We start from the raw sequence: 21,622 nt of genomic DNA, 5'->3' as shown, positions 1-21,622 counted from the left end.
TATTTTCAGGATCAAAGATTTTGTTTTTTAGAGTGCCAACAGTTTTGTCTTGGAGCTTTAAAAATATTTCATATATTATTATGCGTGCGGAAGGCAATAGCCTTGGACTGTGAACTCCACTGCTTATCCTGGGCAAGCTGGAGAGAAATGGAACGGAATTTGGGAGAGGCCTGGACGGATGGAGCCTGCGGTGCAGATAAACAATAACACCAGATTTCTCTCAAGCAAAAGTTCTCAAACCTTGACATTCCAAGGCTCCCAAAATAATACCAATAACAACAATAAAGGCAAAAACAATGAAGAAGCATCTAAGGGTTGTGAGCTCAAGACAATGACCTTCTTCTTCAGCCTTTGTCAGATTCCTGCTCACGGCAAAAGGGTCATTTCATTGGATTCGCCATGGATACAAGTTGCCAGTTGTGGAAGCCATCCCAAGTTGGTTTGGGTAACACATGAGGTGGGGTGAAGCAGTTGCCTCAGGTGGTGGAACGGCAAGAGGTGCTGCCCCCACAAGTGTGTGTCCTAACCACCTCAGGGAGAGGGAGGCATTCCAGATATGCTTGCAGAGTTTGCCTCCCCCCTGTTGGTGAGGCTTTGCAAGGTGAGGCTTTCCTTGAGGGGAAGCCCTTGCAGAGCCTCATGTGCACCCCTCCATATCACAGGGGCTGCAGCGGGACATTTTGCCTTAGGCCCCAAAGCATCTTGGGCCACCCCTGAGTGAGTATTTAATCTATCGGCCAGTCAGTTAGTATTAAGAAGGTATACTATCTGCAACCTGATTAGCTTTGTCACCTAGTGACTGGCAAAGAGAAGCAACCGGTCTTTTTCCTGTCCGCTCCCAGCTGCTTCGTCATTGCCTCATCTGCATTGTCCCATCTTTTTATCTATCCAGTTATTTTTGGAGTTTATTTGGGTATGGTCCCCTGCTGTTTTGGGATCCTCAAAGCAGGACCAGCAACCACAGAGCAAGAATGGAAGGTGAAGGGTATCAAAAGGACCTGAATGTTTGGGGCACCCAGGGCTGCGTTAGGAAGTGTAAGGGGGAAAGAATGGTCATTAGGTGGGTTGGGCAGTTGGCTGAACTGATTGCTGCACACCCCTCCCCGATACAACTGGTGGAATAAAAGAGCTAAAACTTCACTAACCTGAGACTTCCATCTACAGGAGGAGCTGAAAATGAGGCATGTTGCTAATATCACTGATGGGAAGGAGCGGAGAATTTTGTAGAATTCTTTGCTGGTTTATTTGGGAGTAGGATTTGGGTCTGGTCTGGTGTGACCTGGCAACTGATCTCACTTGGTGAGTTGCTGAATGCTAGTGGCTAAGTGCCACCTTGGCAGCTGAACATCAAAGACAGCACAGACCCCCTGCCAGTGCGCCATGGGTAAGCAGTTCTTCCACCCATCCAAAGAGAAGATTTTATTTCAGGGGGAGGGTGTTAAAGGCCCTGGAAGTTACGTTCATGCTGGTTTATATTATCCATTTATGTGGCTAATAATTTTCAGCTCCACATTTTTAAGAGTTGGGGGCCTTTCTTGCATTACCCCCATGTGCTGAGCAACAATTCCTTTTATCTACAGGAAACTACTTTATCTGATCTGCTTTTTCTATTAATGTTTAATCATTTTTAATTATTCCTCCCTAGGTTTTTAGCTGTTCTTATTTTATTTGTTGGCTGCCTTGAGTCCCAGTCAGGGAAAAGGGCAGGGAATGAATGAATGAATGAACAAGCAAACTTAGAAATTATTATCCAGACATTGTTTTCTCTTTTTCCTCACACTACTCCAGAACAAGAATCAAGTCTTTTGCATTTGGCAAGTGGAGAAGAACTGCCTTCCAAACACTCCACAATATTGGGGTGTACCTGTGCCAAATTACTATAATTACTCTACATGGTGTTAATGGCAGAAAGATTACATACCCATATACATGCACATGTCTTCAGATACAGTGACAGATGAAGTTAGTTCACTTTTTGATATTCAATGAGAATTCAAAGAGCACATACTAATCTAACTTCTTGTTGTGATGAGGAGGACCATGTATGCCCTAAGAGAGGAAAGGTAGGATATAAATTTAATTTAATTTAATTTAACTTCATAAGTAATAGAAATATTTGCAGGAGCACAAAAACAATTACTGGGGCACTGATGATGAATTATAAGAAGTAACCCACAGAGAGAGAATTACTTAAAAATAAAGGAATGGGTTGTTTGAGCATCCTCAGCAGAGACAGTATAAATATAGTTCAGCTGATATTGGTCAGTCCCACCTCCACAGGGTGCAAAGAGATCAAAGGAGACACCCATTCTGAAAGAGAGAGAGACTGTGCACTAAAATTCCTCAAGGGGAGATCTCCAGAAGAGAATAAAGCACTTTAAAATCCTTCCAACCCTGCCAACATCTACTGAAGGAAGAAAACACAGCACCAAGGATTGAGCAGACCAGAGAAGCAAGTCAATCAGCCATCCACCTCTTTGATCGGTCCAAAGGTACAACTAAAGAGAGAGTTGTGTGTAGTTGGAGGTGAGCTGAATGTCCAGTGGGAGGCAAGTCTCACACTTTTAAAATCCTGGCTTTAGAAAGCATAATGACAGATGAGGACATTTAGCACTAAGAAATGGGTTGTTTTTGTTTTACCTTACTGTGCTGGTTAATATAGCAGTTGAGTTTGTTAAGCATTTACCTTAGACATTAGTGTATTGGAATGTTTATAACAAGGCTGCAAGTTTTAATCTATGGAAAGAATGCTATCAGGTTGTGTGTCAGCAAAAAAAGATGGCAATTTCTTCCAGCTTCTGTATAGGTTGCTAGTAAAAGATGCTTGCTGAGTGGACTTGGATGGCCAGTTTTTGCAATCCAGAGCGAAACTGCTTTACCATTTGAAATGTGGCTAGTAAAAGAGACAAGACTTCATTTTTGCAGCTGCAAAGGCATGCTATTGCTTTTGGGGAACTGGTGCTGCTTTAAAGATTAGCCAGGTCTTAAGCACCAGCTGCTTGCAACTCCCTCACCGTGCTCAGCTGAGATGTTTGTAGATAAACAGAAATGCCATTAAGGCTATGTACACATCAGCAGCTTGAAACGCATTAACATTTCAAGTCACATTCTTAAGTTACTTGTACAGACCCATGAAGAGGTAGATGTCTTCATTTGATACTCATTACATGATTTGTTTCCCCTGCACCACACTCCAATTCACTGAAGTGGTCGTCTGCATGTGTGCAATGGTTGCCTGAGGTATACACATCTCTGCTTAACTGGCTTCCATTTTCAAATTGGATTGAACCTGATTTGAGGGAAAGCCCATCAAACAGGAGTAGTTCTCAAGGAGCCACAGAATACTCATGGATTGTGGCTAATGTTATATCGACTCAGCTTCAAATACCAGCAGTGAGAGTATGCTGGAGTAAGCCGTAATGTGTACACAGCATAAGGGCTTATTCATAAGGGCTTATTCACTTATTATTATTATTATTATTATTATTATTATTATTATTATTATTTGCTTCAGAGCTTTCTCAATGAAAACCCACTCTTTAAATCTGAATTGGAGCAAACAACAAGCCTCAGAAAACCTGAATTGCTGTTTGTTGCGCTTCAGCTTTAAATAGTGGGGGGGGGGGTGTGGGGAAAGCTCTGGAGCAACAACAAAAGTGAGCTTAGACATGGAGCTTCAAAGTGCAAACCTGTGCCTGGAAAGAGGAGGACAAAATGTAAGTGTGGATAAGCCCTATGGCTCTTCTCGGAAGGGAACAGCCATCTAAAAGGCTGCTACTCAAACTTCCTTACCACTTGAGGAAAGATGGAGAGCAAAACACTGTTAATCAGTACAATTGAGTTACAGGTTAAAATACACTTACGTCCCAATTAATTACTGGAGCTTATGTAAGGTGCCCTGGGCCTTGGGGTTCCAGTATGCAGACCACAAAAATGCCCCAGCTCCATCCTATCTGGGCCAACTCTGGTGAATAAAAGGGAGAAGCTGATTTTCCTTTCTGTTCCTTAAATGTATCTACTGTAAATTAGCAGGTATTTGGACGTGGGAAATATTTTACACATACGTGAAATGGCCCTCCTCCTTCAGAAACATAATTTATGGGGAAATATATAATATTTACATTTATATTGGTGTTATCAGGTTACATTAAAGTAGAAAGGTAGTTGGTTACGTTCACACACTGATGAGGTGTTGTGATGAATAAACAAAGTTAATGCAAACCCGTTCTTTGGGTGGATCACAACGTCACAAAATAGAAGCAAGCTTTTGATTCTCCAGAAGCCTTCAAGCCAGATGTTACAAAAAGCAGTAACAAACAAAACAAATTGACCTGGTGTTAGAGCTATAAGATCTGAATTTAGATGGGAATTACAGACGAGAGTGGCACACTTGCCATGCAAGCTACACTTTCTGAAATTCCTTCTTTTGCACAGCTCTTAAAAGTGCTGGAACCCTGATTTCTTTTGCATCTGGCCTCCGTGGTGCATTGTGGGCAGGTGGCAACATAGAGCACTCTGAAGGATGCTCATGTGATTCTTTGACAGCATGACTAGCATTATTAGGCCCAGTAACACTGCTGCCAACTAGGATGAAAGGCAGATCTGGCATTGTGTTATATTCAGGGCTTGGTTCTTAGATGTTATTTGTCTGTTGGGTGGTTTACTGCTCTGGCTGATTCAATATGCTGTCTGAAAGCAAAGACCACTTTTTCTGCTACAACAAAGAGCTATTTTTTTTCTGGGTTAACTAAAGAATTTGCTACAGAACATTTGAATAGAGACCGGTCTGGAGTAGCGATAGCCAGTGTGGCAAAGAGTTGGGAGAATCTAAGGTCAGGAATAGTGTTGTGTATGTCATGGGGAGATCACGTGAAACTGATGGGTCTTGGGACATTGCAACCTGTAGCTGTAGGCATTTTCTTGAGAAATGTTAATACTGAAATGCCAGATTCTGCTGCATATTTTCCCAAAAAAACATTGCCACTTGCAGAACTACAGGTTTCTGTAGCTTTAGCCTCTATTTGCATGGATGAAAAGAGACTTCATTTCTAAACAGCACAATTTATTTTCACATTTTCGGCTCCATCCCCAAATCTAGATATATATTTTTTCATTCCAACTTCTTTGCATCTTCTTGATGGGAAATACAGGCAGCAATAGCAAGAGTCTGTTAAAAACAACAACCAGGGTTCCACTAACTTGTTAAACAGAAAGAGAGACTAGAAGTGCCAAACCCTGTGCGAGGAAAAAGGAGAGAGAGAGAGAGAGAGAGAGAGAGAGAGAGAGATGTAGTTATTTATAACGCCAAGCAACTTTAAGGTCTTTTCACTCTGCTTTGCAAACTGCCTGCTGCTTGGAGGTCACTCCAAAAAACATCACAGCAGAGCCCATGGTCTTCCAGCACAATATTTGATCAGGAATCTGGGCGGGTACCAACCTTGGCAAGTTGAAACTTGCACCTACATGCTCCATAATACACAAGAGGATCACACAGGCAAACTCTGAAGCTGTGGGAAAAGGTGTCTCTGAATCTAGGTGAGTTGATTTCTGAATTGCATATTTTGTGAGAGGATGTTTCCGCAATCCCTGGTACAAATGGGCCAAATGCAATTGCAGCATTGTGCTAACTTAGGAGGTCAGCTCATGCAAGAGGATGAGTAGCAAGGGTACAGACCTGTTTTGATTATTGGGGAAGGGAACATTTTGACCTCATTAATCATGACCTCTTCCTCCATAATTTGTGAAATTCTTGGCAGTGGGAGGCAAGATGAGACACACACACACACCATCTTGCCAGATCCTTTTGCCTCCCTCCAGTTTATGCCCGGGACACTGTGTACCTGGCTGCATCATTTGCATCAAAGTGTAGCGCATATTGGTGAAAATGAAACCAGGGGGAGGAAATAAGAATTGTTAACTCTGAATTATGACTAGTATGTGAAGATTATCACTGAGACATCAACTCTGCAATGTTCTACCTAAGGGATCAGAATCTCAGTTCGGAGGATTGAAAAAAAATTAAATGTGTTCCTTTAGTTTAATGACTATTATGAGTCTTCCTTAGCCAGTGTGGTTGTGGAAGGACACCTAGAAAGTGTGCAGCCGATGGAAATGAATTTCCCAGAAATGTGGCTCTTAAGCAGAACCATCAGGCAAGAGCTAACCTCTAGGAGCACCCTGGTGGAACAGAGACCTTTCCAGAGCTGCTTATAAAGATGGGCATTCAATAGTGGAGTGGTAGACAGTTGATTTTTTGATGGAGAGAGATGTGGAATGTGTCCGTTTTCCAAGCAAGGCGAGGAATGTTTTATTTTTTCAGGCAAAGTGACACTGGGTGGTATGAGTGGTGCTTTCTGAAGAGCTGCCTGCATGCCAAGCTTCTCCAGTGTACAGAATCTAAACGCTCTTTGTAATTTTCCAAATACAGTTGCAGGTGCTCACGTACATGCAAATAAAAGGAAGGTCTTTCCATTCAGTGTTTGCCTGAGTGTGTGTGTGTATAGCAAATAGATAGCCGGTATTCAGAAACTGACTGGGATTCTTCCAAGTAGTACTTCTTTTGTAGGGATATTTTTCACCCTCTCAGAACTCAAGGAGTAATATATATTTTTGTTGCTTGGAAAATGCCCACCCCTCCCTCCTAGCAAGTTCATCTATGTGAGTGGCGTGTGGAAAGTGGTTGCATAAATATTGTAGGCATTGATTGACAAGTGGCCCTTTTCACTGCCATTTTATGGCTCTCTATCTCTGTGTGTGTGTGTGTGTGTGTGATTTTCTCCTTCTTCATTGTAAACATTTTATTTTTATTCTTCCATTTCTCTTTTAAAGATCAAATCAGGTATGGACCTTCTCTTTATTGGGGGTGGGAATCCTCACAGGGCACAATTGATTAAGCAGAAAGGGGAGAGCTGTAGGGGAAGGGATGAGGAGGGCTTGCAGAAACATCCCATTCCCCATAATAACCTGGTGTGATGCCAGCACATAGGAGGAGGAGGAAAACAGGGTTATGTCCCATTGGAAAACTCTCAGGGTCTGAATGCTTTGCGCACATGAAGAACCTTGTACCCTTCACTGCTTTACTGTGATTCTTTTGAACTTCTTTAGAGGCTTAGTGCTCCCTAATGTACTGCTCATGCATAGAGTATTAGAACTTAAACTGGTTGAAGCTTACAATTTCCTACAGCTGTTGAATGGGAATCAAAGTATTATTAGTATGCTATTATGGCAAATCTTACTGTCTAATAATAACCTTAATAATGATGATGGTGATGATGTAGTGTACAGAACTGGGAAACCTTTCTTATAAGTTTTTACATACTTGAGCAAATTATTCAAAAGATCTATCCGTTGGAAGCCTAAAATATGTTATAGCATATATAACTGTACAGAGGCTGATTTTGGTTATATAGCACTAAGATAATAATTTATTTGTAACTGTATTTTAAAGAAAACCAATTTTCAATATATAAAGAATTCTGTGGACTTATACAGTGGGACTTGTGTCATTAGGACTGAAAAGCTCCCTTAGGCTTTTCATTTGAAGATGCCCTTATAGCTCTGCCACCGGGGCTTCCATCCTTGTTTCTTGCAGTGGGAGTGCTACGCCAGGGAGCCAGCACACCGGCTGAGGAATGGATCATAGAAGCCAGTAGACTATAGCTTCTTTGTCTCCTGTGCCAGGATTTTAAAGCAAGAAGCTACAAACACACGTCAGTAGCAGGCCACAGGATTGTACATCAAAATAAGCATGGAAATAAGCAGGATTGTACACTATAGAAGCATGGAAACCATTCTGTGAGGTTCTATGGACAATCGCTGGACTCTGCAGAGTTAGCAACATGAAACTTAAAGTGGCTGCTGTTTCAGACATTGTAATCCAAATGCTAGAAGTAGTATATGGGCTTGAAGGCTCAGTCACGTCACAAATGTGTCTCTTCTACTTTTAAGTGAACCCCCCAAACATTTCACTGCAAGGTCCACATTCTGAATTCTGTTTCTGCTGGGCTAGTCATCTGTTCTATGGCCTTGGGCAAGTCCTTCAGTCATTGTCTTGCTCACCTGGGTCCACTGGAAATTAGTCTCCCTTCTATGGTGTCAGAGGCAGCTTCCACACCCAGCAGAATGAAATGGTGACGCTTTCTTGGGCTGCATCATTTCAGGGCGGGGTTGAATGCTCCCCCATGAAGGGAGGAAAACTTCCTGGTAGGTATAAAGCCAGCACCTAAAACTTTTGAGCCTTTGCTGTGAGTAGGGGAAGGAGGAACATGTAAGCATGCAATTCTGCCTGTTAAATAGCTGTGTATTATATACATATATACCTGTAGCCTGACCTAAAAAGCTTTACTGCTTGATTATCTTGATTGCATAAACTGGCCCTGTGCAGAAATCAATGGAAATCAATCATGCTTAATGCATGTGTGAAGCCTCAGCCCCCTTAACATACATTTGTGACTGCTATTTAATTTGTGTATCCCTGAGTTAACATTTTCTGTGGTTGATTTTTCCCTCTTCTTTGTTGCACCTTTTTCTTTAGGTTGGTCCAAAGCTTGTGGCAATAATGCACTGGGCTTCTGTTCTGATTATAGTTGGCCTCTGCCGAGTGTCCTTGAGCCAGTACGACGATCAGTATGAGGACATGGCCTGGCTACAGCACTATTTACGCAGCCAATCCTCTTCTTACAGCTATTCTCCATATTATGAAGATGAGGTTCCCCCATATTCTTCTTACTCTTATGTGCCAGCTGGGTCCTCTGTTGGGGAGCCTGTCCCTGAACCACCTGTTTCCAGGGAATGTCCCCAAGAATGCGAATGCCCACCCAACTTCTCTTCTGCTATGTATTGTGACTCTCGCAACCTCAGATATCTTCCTTTTGTGCCTTCCCGGATGAAATACGCCTACTTCCAGAACAACCAAATTGGGGCTATCCAAGAGGGAGCCTTTGACAATGCTACCAACCTAGAGTGGCTTGCGTTGCACGGCAATCAAATAACCAGTGAGAAAATGGGAAAGAAGGTCTTTGCCAAGCTCAAGAACCTAGAGAGGCTATACCTTGACCACAACAACTTGACCAAGATGCCTACCCCTTTACCACGGTCACTGCGAGAGCTTCATCTGGCTTATAATCAAATCTCCAAGGTGCCATCCAATGCTCTTGAAGGCCTAGAGAACCTCACCGCCCTCTATCTCAGCCACAACCAGATCCATGAAATTGGTTCAAACCTCAAGGGGTTGAAGTCTTTGATTCTTGCAGACCTGAGCTATAACCAGCTCAGGAGAGTCCCCGATGGCCTTCCGATTGCCTTGGAGCAGCTGTATCTGGAGTATAATCACATACAAACTATCCCCGATGATTTCTTCAAAGTCTCCCCCAAGTTGCTCTATGTACGTCTTTCTCATAATAGCCTGACAAATGAAGGAGTCTCCCCCAATGCTTTTAATGCAAGTAACCTCCTGGAGCTAGATCTCTCGTACAACAGGCTTCAGAAGATACCACGAGTCAGTACAAGCCTCGAGAATCTCTATCTCCAAGGAAACAAAATAAATGGTGAGCAACAGCATTCTGGATGTTGAGTGATTTTAGAGTTGCATTTTAGTGATTTAAAAGTTGTATTGGAACACAATATGCAAGCTATTTTTTAATGGCTAAAACAGAGTAAAGTGATTTGGAGAATCTAGATTAGGGACCAGTGTCTCTCTGGATGTTGCTGAATGACATCTGCCACATTCCCTGACCACTGGCCATGGTTGATGGGGCTGGTGGAAGTTGGAGTCCAACATCTGGAGGACCACAGATTCCCCACCCCTGGCCTGCCCTCTGCCCTCTTGGCTCTTTGGAAAAACAGTGTCATTGTTAAATGACAAAATGAGAGCAGAGTAGTTGAAACCAAGAACAGTGAGTTTTGTTCCTGTCTCTGGATTCCTAGGCCACATGGTACAGTGTGTGTGTGTGTGTGTGTGTGTGTGTGTGTGTGTGTGTCTGTCAAAGGGCGTCCCCACATTTCCAAAGCCCCTAGATCCTCAAGCAGGTTACGGCAGAAGCAGAAGGCAGTGAGAACCAGTAGCCCTGCCATGGAGGAGCAGACAGACAGATATTTGTTCCCTGCCACCTTCCCATCAACCAGTTCTCATGATCCCAAGAGAACCGCCTCATGGGTAATGGACTGGCAAGGGCCCCAAGAAGTGGACACAGCTGAAAAGAAATGGATAAAAGGCGTGGAAAGGGGCCCTCTAAGAGAAAGGGGCTACATGGGGTGGGGGGAATAACAGAGAGGTGAGTCAGGGGCTAGGAGAGAGGCAGGGAGAGAAAACCAAACCAGGGGACCTTTAGAATCATAGAACTGTAGAGTTGGAAGGGACCCCAAGGGTCATCTAGTCCAATCCCGTGCAATGCTGGGATCTCAGCTAAAGCATCCATGACTTGCTCAGTCCAAGGGCCACATTGTCTTCTGGGCAACCTTCTGAGGGCCACATGCCAGTGGTGGGCAGAGGCAAAAGTGAGCAGAGTAACCAATATGAATCTTACCTACGTGCTGTAAGCTAGCTTCTACACACTTACAAACACCCCTCTATTGTCTATCCAGGCAAGCAAGAAGCAATATCTGTGTTCAAGGGCACATTCCAGCCAGGGAAAGCATTCAAGGAAGGTGCAAAGGAGGGCCAGTGAGGTGTGTGGCCTGGGTAGAAAGGATATGGCTGAGATTGGGATTGGGGGTCTTGGGGAAAGTCCCAAGGGCCAGATTGAAAGGACAGGAGGGCCACATTTGGCCGCTGGGCCTGAGGTTCCCCATCCCTGGTCTAAGGACTCAGCTTCATTAGTAAAGAAAATGCATTTTATATGCGTTATAACACTGTGACACCATATGGCGCTGTGGAGTCCAGTTTTTTGTCAATGTGATTTCTCCAGTCTAGGAGAAGGAACAGAGTGGGAGTAACCTCACTCCCTGTGGTTGAGGCCAAAAAGACCAAAAACTTCCCCTGTTCCACCCCATCCTTTCCTCACACATATATGGCCTGCCTTTGCCCACAGTGTTTCCTTTCTATATGCATTTTCCTACCATGCTGTGATCAATACAAGAAAGAATATGGTTCCAACACCAAGTGGCAACTTCCTTTTAGGTGGGGCTTATTGCTGCGTTATTATTAATTTTTAGCATCTAGCATATGATTGTTCAACATGGTGCCAGTCATCATAGATGCCAGGGACATGCTCATGTTTCAAGGAGAAATGAGCATATGGAAAAAAGAGCCATGCAATAGGTGAAATATAATGGGTGGTATTCTGCTCCCATGTATACATGGGTGTCTTAAAATGATGACCACAAAAAAGGAGCAAAATAAGTAAGTTTGTGTAATGCAGATTAGATAGAGAGCAAAACAACTTCTTCAACTTAAAATGAAGATTAATTTGTCACATAAGAATCAATTCCATTTTTGATTGACCTAGCTTTGCATATCTGTTGAAGGATCATGGTGTTAAGCCTTCAGACCAATTATTGGTTTTGCTTCATTCTCCAGGACTTGAGAAGTACTGCTGTGCATTTTTATTCAGAAGTAATCCGCAGTGTAATAAGAATTCCTTCAAAATAAATGTACATAGGACTGCAGCTCTAGCTGCCTTTAATCTTTCATCTATATTGGAATTCTCATCAAATGGTTAACATTTTATACCCTTCCTACAACAGGGTTCTTGTAGAACCATTAGCCCCAGAGAATCAGAGTCCTAGAGCAGGTGAAAAAGAATAATTTGTATGGGAGAAAAGTCTGAAAGCGGAATTTGTATGCCACTTTCAGCAGTGTTTAGGTGCTGCTAAAATGTCCACCTCTGGAAGAGTCCGTAATTAGTTGGATATCTTAGTTTGTACATATCAGAGATTCTATATTCACACGAAATAGGAAATTTCAGTGTGTTACATACTGTGAGCAAATGCTTCAAATTTACTTCTATTGCATGTGAAGAGGAAATGTGAAAACCTGGAAGCTGATACAATAAACCATGGTTTAGTATTATGTCCGAATGTAGCCCATGCAAAGAAATAACCTTAGCAACTGTCGATCTCCCTTGCAATTATTATTGACTACTATCCTTGGAGAGTTAGAGGGTGTGATCTTAAGTTATGTGGAGATGGCATGTTTTTATAGCATGAGTCCACAAATGGCTACTAGTACTTACAGTTATTTACTTACAAAGCTCTTTTATTTGGAGATCCTTTGCAGATGAGTCTGGGTACGGCATGAAGAAAACTGATGCTTTCAAGAGTGATGGCATTTCTAAAATTAATCAGTTTTCTTTACGTCATTTTGTTATTTAGCTCCAGATTTGAATGGAGTCCAAACCGCATACAAATCAACTGGACGTATTTTGAAAAACCACATGTCTAGAACAGGGAGTGGGGAGCCTGTGTCCCTCCAGATATTTTTAGATGCCATATCCCACCAGCCCCAGCCAGCAAAGCCAATTGTCAGGGCTGATGATAGTTTGATTAAACAACACTCAGACGGACACAGGTTCACCACCCCTGGTCTGAAGAGAAATACATTCCCTATTGGTTGGTTCGCACCTGTTGAACTTGCCAAGACTTAGGCTCCTCACAAAAAAGGCTGACTCTGCTCTGTTTAATCAAACAGTGGTGCCATCAGTTTTGGGAAGGGAGAGGCACAGCTTTGCACTTGGAACAGCTTGACAAGTATTGCACTTGTCTCAGTGTTTTGCTTCAAATCTGTGTGGCAACGAGGCAATCTCTCTGGATTTCTCTTTATTTATTCACTCATTTTTCAAACCATTCTGTAGCTGACCTTTAAAGTTTTTTAATGAGTTTCTCAGAAGACCTTTGCTTTTTTCCATAGTAAATGAGGAATGCTGCAGAGCAAAAAGACTCAGTAGCTGAGTGTGTGTGTGTGTGTGTGTGTGTGTGTGTGTGTGTGTGTGTATAAACAAACTCAGCTGCTGGTATATATAGCCCTGGTTGCTGCTGGGCTTTTAAGCTAATGGTGTCTTTATGTCTTGGCCAGAATGCTGTTCTTTTGAGGCACATCTCAGATGAAGAATAGCCATTTGTCTTTCTCTAGCTCCCTTTCATCTGAAAATCTGAAAGAGGTTCACAACCTCTACACACTTCTGCTTAGGGAGAAACTGGGCAGCGGCTAGGAGACAAGACTGGAAGTTGAAGGCAGTTTGAAATAAGGGACACTGTTCCTGTTGTGTACATTCTGCCACTTTTGAATCTGGTAATTAGGTTTTGCAGGGATTTGTTTTGTTTCAGAAATCTACTAGAACTGTTTCAATGCAGGCAACATAGCATGGCAAAAGAGATATGTCTGCATGGGAAGTGAAGCCTCACACAAACTCCTTTCAACTCCCTTGAAAAATATTGGCTATCTCCAGCCTAGAGATGTTGGAGCATTCAGATGAAAATGGAAACAAGAGTGTAAATTGGCGATGTTTGCTAATTTGTCTCATGTCTAGAATAGAAATCAACCAAACAAATACAATCAATATTCACTGTTGTTGTTTTCAGTCTGCAAATGATGCATAACAACATGTAATTGATGACTACCCCCGTCCCGATTTACAATGTGTTTCATTTCCATTGGAAATGAATGGGGAAATGTAATGATAATGTAATTCATGGCTGCATATACAACTTCACCATAGCAGACGGCAAGATGACTAACATATTTTTGTCAGAACCTGAACTGCAGCTGAATGGAAACAGCACTGCCAAATGCAGAGCAGAGCAGAAACCAATGCCTTCTTAAACCCCTGTACCAGCCCCATATCCTTTCCTACATATCCCATACGTTATATGATGACTGTGAACTTGCCCCGTGGTCATGATGTTTAACAGCTCACAACATCTGTGAGCCTCCCTCCTTTCGCTGCATGCAGTTATTAAACCAGGTGTGCAGGGCAAGGGAAGGATGTGACCTGGGGAGAGTCCTGAGTGCCAGGTAGAGATGCCTGGAGGGCCACATCCAGGCCCTAGACCTGAGGGCCACCCCCCATTAAACAGATAACAATACATTTGTTAATGCCCATGTGATTTAGGTTTCCTTTTCAAAAGTGTCAGAATCTGTGCAAACAAGCCTGTGCACTGAGGGAAGTGATCCTAAATACACCTATAGGGCAGGAGTGGGAATCTAGGGCCCGAAATGAGTAGTATGGACCCCAGACGCAGCAGGGTTGACTTGCCATATTTTGAATCAAGTGAAGCAATACACAGGGGGCCCCGTAAGCCCATCAAGTCTGGAGCCTCAAGTTACCTAACTGCACCACTGCTAATGGATGCTAAAAATGACTCCAACTAGCATATGCTCTGCTCAGCACCCCCACCAGAAAAAAATTGTAACAAAAGTGAACTAAACCATATGCAAGCTTACTGTTGTAAAAGACGTGAAGAGTTAGGGGAGAGATTATTTAGATTTGCTACTGATATACTACTATATAGTGCCATCAGTGTGTGTGATGCTTTATAAAACAGAAGATGACATATGGTTGTCAAGCAGAGGCTTGACAACCATATGTCAGGAGTGCTCTGATGGTGTTTCCTGCTTGGCAGGGGGTTGGGCTCGATGGCCCTTGTGGTCTATTCCAACTCTATGATTCTATGATTCTATTCTATGACAGGTCCCTGCCCCAAGGAGCTTACAATCTAAGATATTTAGAAGGTAACAATCAGTGTGAACATGACACTATTCACACACAGTATCTGCAACTTGGGATTATCCACTAATTTTCAACACACTAAAAGAATTACTTTTCACCAATACAATAATTCACTTGGGAGATTTATTGTCAAAAGATGTTTGTTCAGCCATGAGAGTAAATGTATTTGCAAATGATTCTGCGAGTGCATGGAGAAGCGTGCACTTTGCTTCATGCTAGCCAAAAGGTCAGTCACCAGGTTCCAAGAGAGTGTGGTCTGAAGGCACATGGGATTTGCTGAAGGTAAGCAAATCAGTACCTGGATTGTAGAGCTCCTGTGAACCATATGTTACACCACCATGGGTTTCATGGTGGAAGAAAGGCAGGATATAAACCTGGGAAATCAAATAAGGTATATATTTAGCAACCAATAAAAGATGGATCTCATGCCTAGGCAGCAAGCTTGCATATGGCATCAGTCAGGCAACTGTGGGAAGCCAGAATGCTTTCATGTGGACTGCTGGCCTGACTCAGCCAGCATGGCAGCTTGCAATGGCCTTGCATACTTCTGCTCTTCCCCAATCATCCAAGGCATATCTGGCCCAGCCAGCAGCCTTCCCCTTCCTCAACATAGTATGAAAGATGGACTCTTGCATTTCCAAATCTGTCCAGTGTTATACTGCCCTTACAGCATATGCAGTTTCCCTCCCCCCCCCCGGGTTTTAAAGCAGGAGCAGCTGTTTCAAGGAAATGTATAAATTTGCTGCCAAGTTCTAGACTTTGGTTGCCCTCTGGCTGCTTATAAGAAGCATTGCAGCAGGACGCACAACTCCATTAATCCATTTCCCCGCACTGAAGGATTAGGGGTGCTTCTATTTAAAAAACAACAACAGAGAGGGATGCTAGAGCTTGAGTCCAGTATTCTGCATGGTCTCCTTGTATTCTCTTGACAGCAGGGAATCCTTTTCCCAGAGATATTTCAGCTTCCATAAAGCATTGCTGTCCTTCATATAGTGTCCATTGAGATGCAAAGCACTTTATGGAGTAAACAACAAAAAGGCTGGGTCCATTGACAGGAGAAAGGCAATCAATGAATGGAAGGAAGATGGAAAAGAGAGTAAGCAATAAAATAATATACTAATAATATTAGTTCATTTACACAAAGGCTAAATTGCACACCATACATATGAAGCGCATTTAAAGCACATAACTCTCCCCAAGGAATCCTGAAAATGGTAGTTTCTCATAAAGCTATAATTCCCACCACCCTTGACTAATTACAATTCCCAAAATTCTTTAGGGGAAGTAGCATGCTTTAAATGTGTGACGTGTATGCAACCATTGTGTTAACTAGCAGCAGTGCTATTTCTCTAGAAAAAGAGGTGCCTTCCTTGTTCTCTTTTAAGGGCAATGGCGCCCACCTGAGAGGTGCCGGAACTGAGTTCTGGTGAGTTCTGGCTGGGGGATAAGCCCTGATTAATAGTAAGAATACTTTTTAACCCTTCTTGAAGCTTCTGGATGCAGATCTCAAAGTGGCATATTGCATGCAAGAGAGCCTAAAGATGGCCCCAGACTGTCACAATTTTATGGGAGGGATTCAAGTGTATCGGAACTTTTGATTTGCACAAGTAGAACTCTGCCATCCTAGCACAAGAAATCTACCTTTAAAAGGTCCTGACTTTTTGCGGTTTGGAAACAGATGAGGAAATGCTTTGAAAATTGTGGGACAAATAAATGATTAAGAGGAAGACATGTAAACACCCCACAAGCCAATCAGGATTAATACTCAGTGGCATATAACCACTGTAAACAAATAGGGGAGGGGAGCTCAAAAAAGACTAGACATAGACTAACTACCATGCAAACTTTGTGCAAGCAAATCTGGTTGAATGCTTAATAAACACCCCGGGAAGAATTGCTGGGGTGCTTCCAGGGGTGGATTATTTAACAACACTGTCATTGCTGTTCAGCTTTAAGCTACAATAACCACTCTGTCTATCATAGAATTGTAGAGTTGCAATGCGGGGATCTCAACTAGACCATACATGATAGATGCCTCCCCAAAAAAAAACCCTCTGCTTAAAAACCTCCAAGGTTAAGTATTCTTGACTACTAACATTCTGTAGCCAAGTGGACAGTCCCAACTTTCCTCAGCTCTGAACGTTGGGAGAAGGCAGGGGTGGAGGGCAATTCCAGAAGAAATTACAGGACAAACAGTGTGTACTGCTGTAACTGACCCTTTATTTTCTGGATCCCAGTTCCTCTGGGGAGGAGGAAAAACCACCTCTCAGTCTAAAAGATGGAACTGAGTTGAATTCAGAATGCAAAAATGCTACAGTGTATAAAATGTCCCTAATCCCTGGTATTTGTGATTCTTCATGGAATAGGGTGCAATTTAAACTGTGATTTCTCTATCATCCATGAAAATGGCATAAAACGTTAGGCCTTCAAAAATATTAAATCCTCCAGCAGCTCCTGCTGCGTCAGCTTTATGGCAGGAGCTCAGCAGACTAGCTAAAGAAAATCTGCTCTTTACTCAGGCTTCATCCTCGCGGAGACGTCAAAGGTCAGTGTGCTGAATTTCCAGCAAATTACCATGATAATTTTACATACGGTACTTTTCTTCTGCAAAGCAGGTGGTGAGAAAGCTACTCTTGGGGTGTATACAGTTTTAGGATAACTGCAGCTCCTCAGGAACCGGCTCATTCCTGAATTGGGAATTAGATACTCATGCGGTTGTTTGCCTGTGTGTGCATATAGTTCATATTAACACTTGAAAAGCACTAATCCAGACATTTGGTTAAAAGAGCAGAAGTGATGCGAGATTCCTTTCTTCTTCTTCTTCTTCTTCCCAGAATTCACCATCAGCAGCTTCTGCACCATCGTAGACATCATGAATTTTTCCAGGCTACAAGTTTTGAGGTTGGACGGGAATGAGCTCCGTCGGAATAACCTGCCCTCCGACGCCCCACTCTGCCTGCGATGGGCGAGCGTAATAGAGATTTAGCCATTGCTCTGGATACTTTCCTTAACCCCTTCCCTCCTTACAAGGCCAGACCCCTCCTGCGATCACACGGGAGAGCAGAGGCCAGCATTCTCAATTTTAACGCTGCTTCATTTGACTCCGCTTCTGCATTTGTATAATGTAAGGGGGGTTGATAAACTAGATCCAACAGATGCTGCCCCATTATTAGCCAGTCAGGTGACAACAACTATGCAGGCAAAAAAATATATATATATTGTTTTTTTTGCCCACCTTCTTTCAGTCTCCTGTTCTTCAGCAACTAATCAGTTATCTGGTCTTCATGCTGTCAGGCAGCGTGTATCTCTCCATTTAGGTGGGTGGTAAGGCAAGCTTTTGTTTCATTTCACATGTATAGCTTTAGAAGTTTGATGCCAGCTGGGATGCCTTTGGGATTTGTTTTTCCTTGTAGGAGGGTCGCCATGAGAGAAAGAGTGTGTACACGGTGGGGGCGGATGAGATTGAATCCAAACAAAATGAAAACAGATTAAACAGTTGCCCACACAGCAAGGAGCAATTAGAGACAAGAGGGTGGGGAAATGGGGAGAAGAGAAAAGGAGAGAGAAAATTACTAACATGAGAGGATCCAGGTCTTTAGCTGGTTTTCAAAGATGAATAGAGCTCCCCTGGTGATGACTTGGCTTTTTCTCCCCCTCTTTTCACTTTATTTGGTTTTCTATGCTGATTAAAAGTCCTACAAATAAATACAATAATGTAAGTTATCTAATCTTAGCAAACTAATATCATCCACAATGTGTTCACAATTTACCCTGGAAAGACACAAATGTATTCTGATATTCCTGCAGTTCCAGAGGGAGCAACTTCCCCATTCTTTACCATCCTTACATTTTCCCCAATTTAACAACCATGTATTATTCTCCCTATTGATTTTTAATTCTTATTTCTTCCAGTTTTGTGCAATCTGTAATGTTATAACAGAAAGATTTAATCCAGCGGGGATTTTGACACTGTTGCATTTAGATAAATAGCAGCCATTGGATCAAATAATAAAAGGGTACCCACAATCTAATATAGCTTTTATTGTTTATACATGTAGGTCCATCATACATGTAGAAAATTTCCTCTGTCTGTACCATAATTGTATGAGGAAAAATGCTTTCATTTTCAGAGGAAATAAATTTTTATGGATTTGTAAATTTTTGATAGCATTAAGCCTCAGTTGGGGCTTCGAACACACTGCATATCATTAATCTCTTCCAACCCAGACAGGAAAGAGTTTTTTTCCACCCTTTGCTATAATGCAGTTCAGTTTATTAGCCAGTGCTTGCAGAAGACATATTACTTTCCATGCACTCCTTGGGTGCATATAAAGAATGCTGCAGTTATTGAAGCAACATTCCTGGCCTGTTATAAAATACAACATGAGCCAAGTTGGCATTAAAATACCTGGCAAGACTCACCATCATTCAGTAAAGCAGATGACTTGACTTGCCAGCATAGCATGAGAAACTGGGGGCTTTATAATTGTACTGCTCTGCAAGTGCCCATTCAGGTATTGCAGTTCAATAAAAGTTGTATCCCAGATTGTTTTGTACAGCAGAATCCCATTCTAGCGTCCCATGTGTTTCATTGCATTTGTTGTAACTTGTTTGCTTGGCTATAGAGTCGTCTCAGCTGAATTTCATACACATGGCAGCACCAAGTCTTGCTCTAAGAATGTATGCTTCTTTCATCTCAAGGTTCTCCCCCCCATAGTCACTGAATCCTTTCATTTGTGTGTGGCTCACGGAGGAGAAGAGACGTAGAAGGAGAAGCAAGTGAGTTTTACGGGGATCTTGGGAAGCTCAAAATGCCATCGAAACTGCCTTGTGTTTAAAGTGTATGCTGATAATATAAAAGAAATATATAAAAGCATGAATTGTAGATATCATTACTGATCAATAAAACCCTTTTTGTAATTGCATGGGATGCCTTCGAAACTACCATTTACCAGGTTAGATCTGAAATATCTGACGTGATCAAGGAAACAAATGAAGCCTCCCTTGGATGATTGGAAGAGATTAAGGTGGAATCTACATACATATAAAAACCGTTCTGAAAATGCTTTTTTTATTAAAAAAAAAAAGTTTTTAAAAATACATTGAATCTTCCATAAGGCTCACCATCGCTATCTAGTGTCACATTTTATATTGCACTTAAAACACACTTAAAATGTATGATTTGCAGCTGTATAGTTGAGTCCTGAACTTGTTTCTTCATAGGACATTTGGGGAATCAGATACTTTTGTTTAGTTACTGTGTCCCTTCTCCACATGCCCACCCACACACGAGCCCCAGCTCAGCAGGCCTGGCATGAGCATGATCAGTGTAGACCATGCAAACAAAGGAGGGAGATCTCGCTAGGAAACTTCTCATATCACATTTTATTCTCTAGGAAAGGGGTCTGGTACTGCATTGCAAACTTCTTGCTTTAATGCTTATGGCCAGACTGGAAGTGCAGCAAGATGCAAAGACAGACACACCTTTAAAAGGGTCTGGCGATCACTGTGGTTATAAAAATATGTTTCTTCACAAAATATCCTCCTGTTTAGATTATCTCTAATCAGTATTCACACTGGAAAATTTCCACTTTAGAAACTGAGCCAGGATTGGGAGGTATTGCACTGTGTGAATTGCCTTATCACTCAGTGGCGTAGCGTGGGTTCTCAGCACCCGGGGCAAGGCAAGTAATTTGCGCCCCCTAACCCGTGGATTTTAGCACTCGAGTCTCTTCCGTGCCCCCCCCCCCAGATGTTGCGCCAGGTGCAGCAGGCCCCCCTGCACCCCCCAGGCTACGCCACTGCTCCCATCACAAGTCTTCAGGACAGCCTTCCGAAGGCTGGTGCGGGGAGAAGGTCTCTCCGCCCCACCGCCAGGCTTCGGAGGAGGTCCGAGGACAGTGGGGTTCCTGCTTCCTCGAGGAGGGCCGGCCAAACGCGCGCCCCCAAATGTTGCGCCCGGTGCGGCCGGCACCCCTGGCACCCCCCACGCTACGCCACTGTTATCACTGCACCCATTCGTCTGAAATTTGTCAGGCGTCATCTACTTATAAAAGTAGCTAATGCAGCTGCAAATTGCATCCAATCCTGTCAAAATGTAAAAGAATTACAGCTATGACAAAATAATAATAATAATAATGGAAAATACAATACTTCAGCTGAAGACAAGAAGTGAATTATTTCCAGATAAGTGTGCACAGGAATGCAACATAAGGCACCTTGAAGTGAATAGCAACTCGTTTCACACGCAGCAGCTGGCGAACTTTGCCTTCAACTGTTAAGTATGGTGACATTCCCCACTTTACCAAATGGGCCACTGCTATTTGGAGTTTGGAAGAGAAAGCACAGAGACATGTGCTGCTTTGTGATATCAGATAGAGAACATAGATGGAGGCAACTGGCATACACACTCCTACCAGGCAATAGAGATGCTATCCACCAGAGAAATATACCTGTACCCTACTCCCAGATGCCTCCAGCTACAGCCCTCTGCCTGTGTCTTCTGGTCTCTGCCTGCCCCTGCAAAACACTGCTGCTTCTGTTGCCTCACACACAGAGACTTTATGTCCATCTCCTCCTCCCAGCAAGGGTGAGGGGGAAAGGTTCACTGTTAGCCCCACCCATTCAGATCACTCCAAGTCCTTCAGCTATTTCCTGACCTTTTAAATTGGTTTGTAAACATCAGCTGCAAGGTTTAGGATAGGGTTGCCATATTTCAAAAACTCAAAAGTTGTTGAGCCAAAAAAAAACAACATTTCTTGCCTTTCGAAAATTCCTCCCGGATGTCAGTTCCGCCTTTGAAATCCCAAATGTATGGCAGCCCTGTTTAAGAATACAATATATACAGTAACCAGAGCTTTCAGCAATCTGCAACACTGGCAAGTGAAGACTCTATCAATACTGCTTAATTAATTTCTAGAAGCTCAGGTTCATATGTGTCTGAAAGGAATATCCTCTGA

The 21,622-nt window shown here is 42.8% G+C and overlaps 1 protein-coding gene across 2 annotated transcripts in view; it reads left to right on the top strand.

Moving 5' to 3' along the window:
- The window catches only part of FMOD (fibromodulin), an 83,008-nt gene extending 63,420 nt beyond the window's left edge, over positions 1-19,588 (top strand). The window contains exons 1-3 of one of the 2 annotated variants that reach the window (XM_082227177.1): positions 5,301-5,535; positions 8,534-9,545; positions 17,498-19,588. In XM_082227177.1, the coding sequence (XP_082083303.1) occupies positions 8,558-9,545; positions 17,498-17,649 (1,140 nt within the window). In that variant the 5' untranslated portion in view covers positions 5,301-5,535; positions 8,534-8,557 and the 3' untranslated portion in view covers positions 17,650-19,588. Of the gene's footprint in view, positions 1-5,300; positions 5,536-8,533; positions 9,546-17,497 lie in introns of those variants that run through there. The other variant, XM_082227176.1, reaches the window with a different exon arrangement.
- Positions 19,589-21,622: the final 2,034 nt, after the last annotated feature.

Source organism: Podarcis vaucheri, assembly GCF_965113315.1.
Source record: "Podarcis vaucheri genome assembly, chromosome: 6".
Lineage (NCBI taxonomy): Eukaryota > Metazoa > Chordata > Lepidosauria > Squamata > Lacertidae > Podarcis > Podarcis vaucheri.
This window is presented reverse-complemented; position numbering and strand designations above follow the sequence as displayed.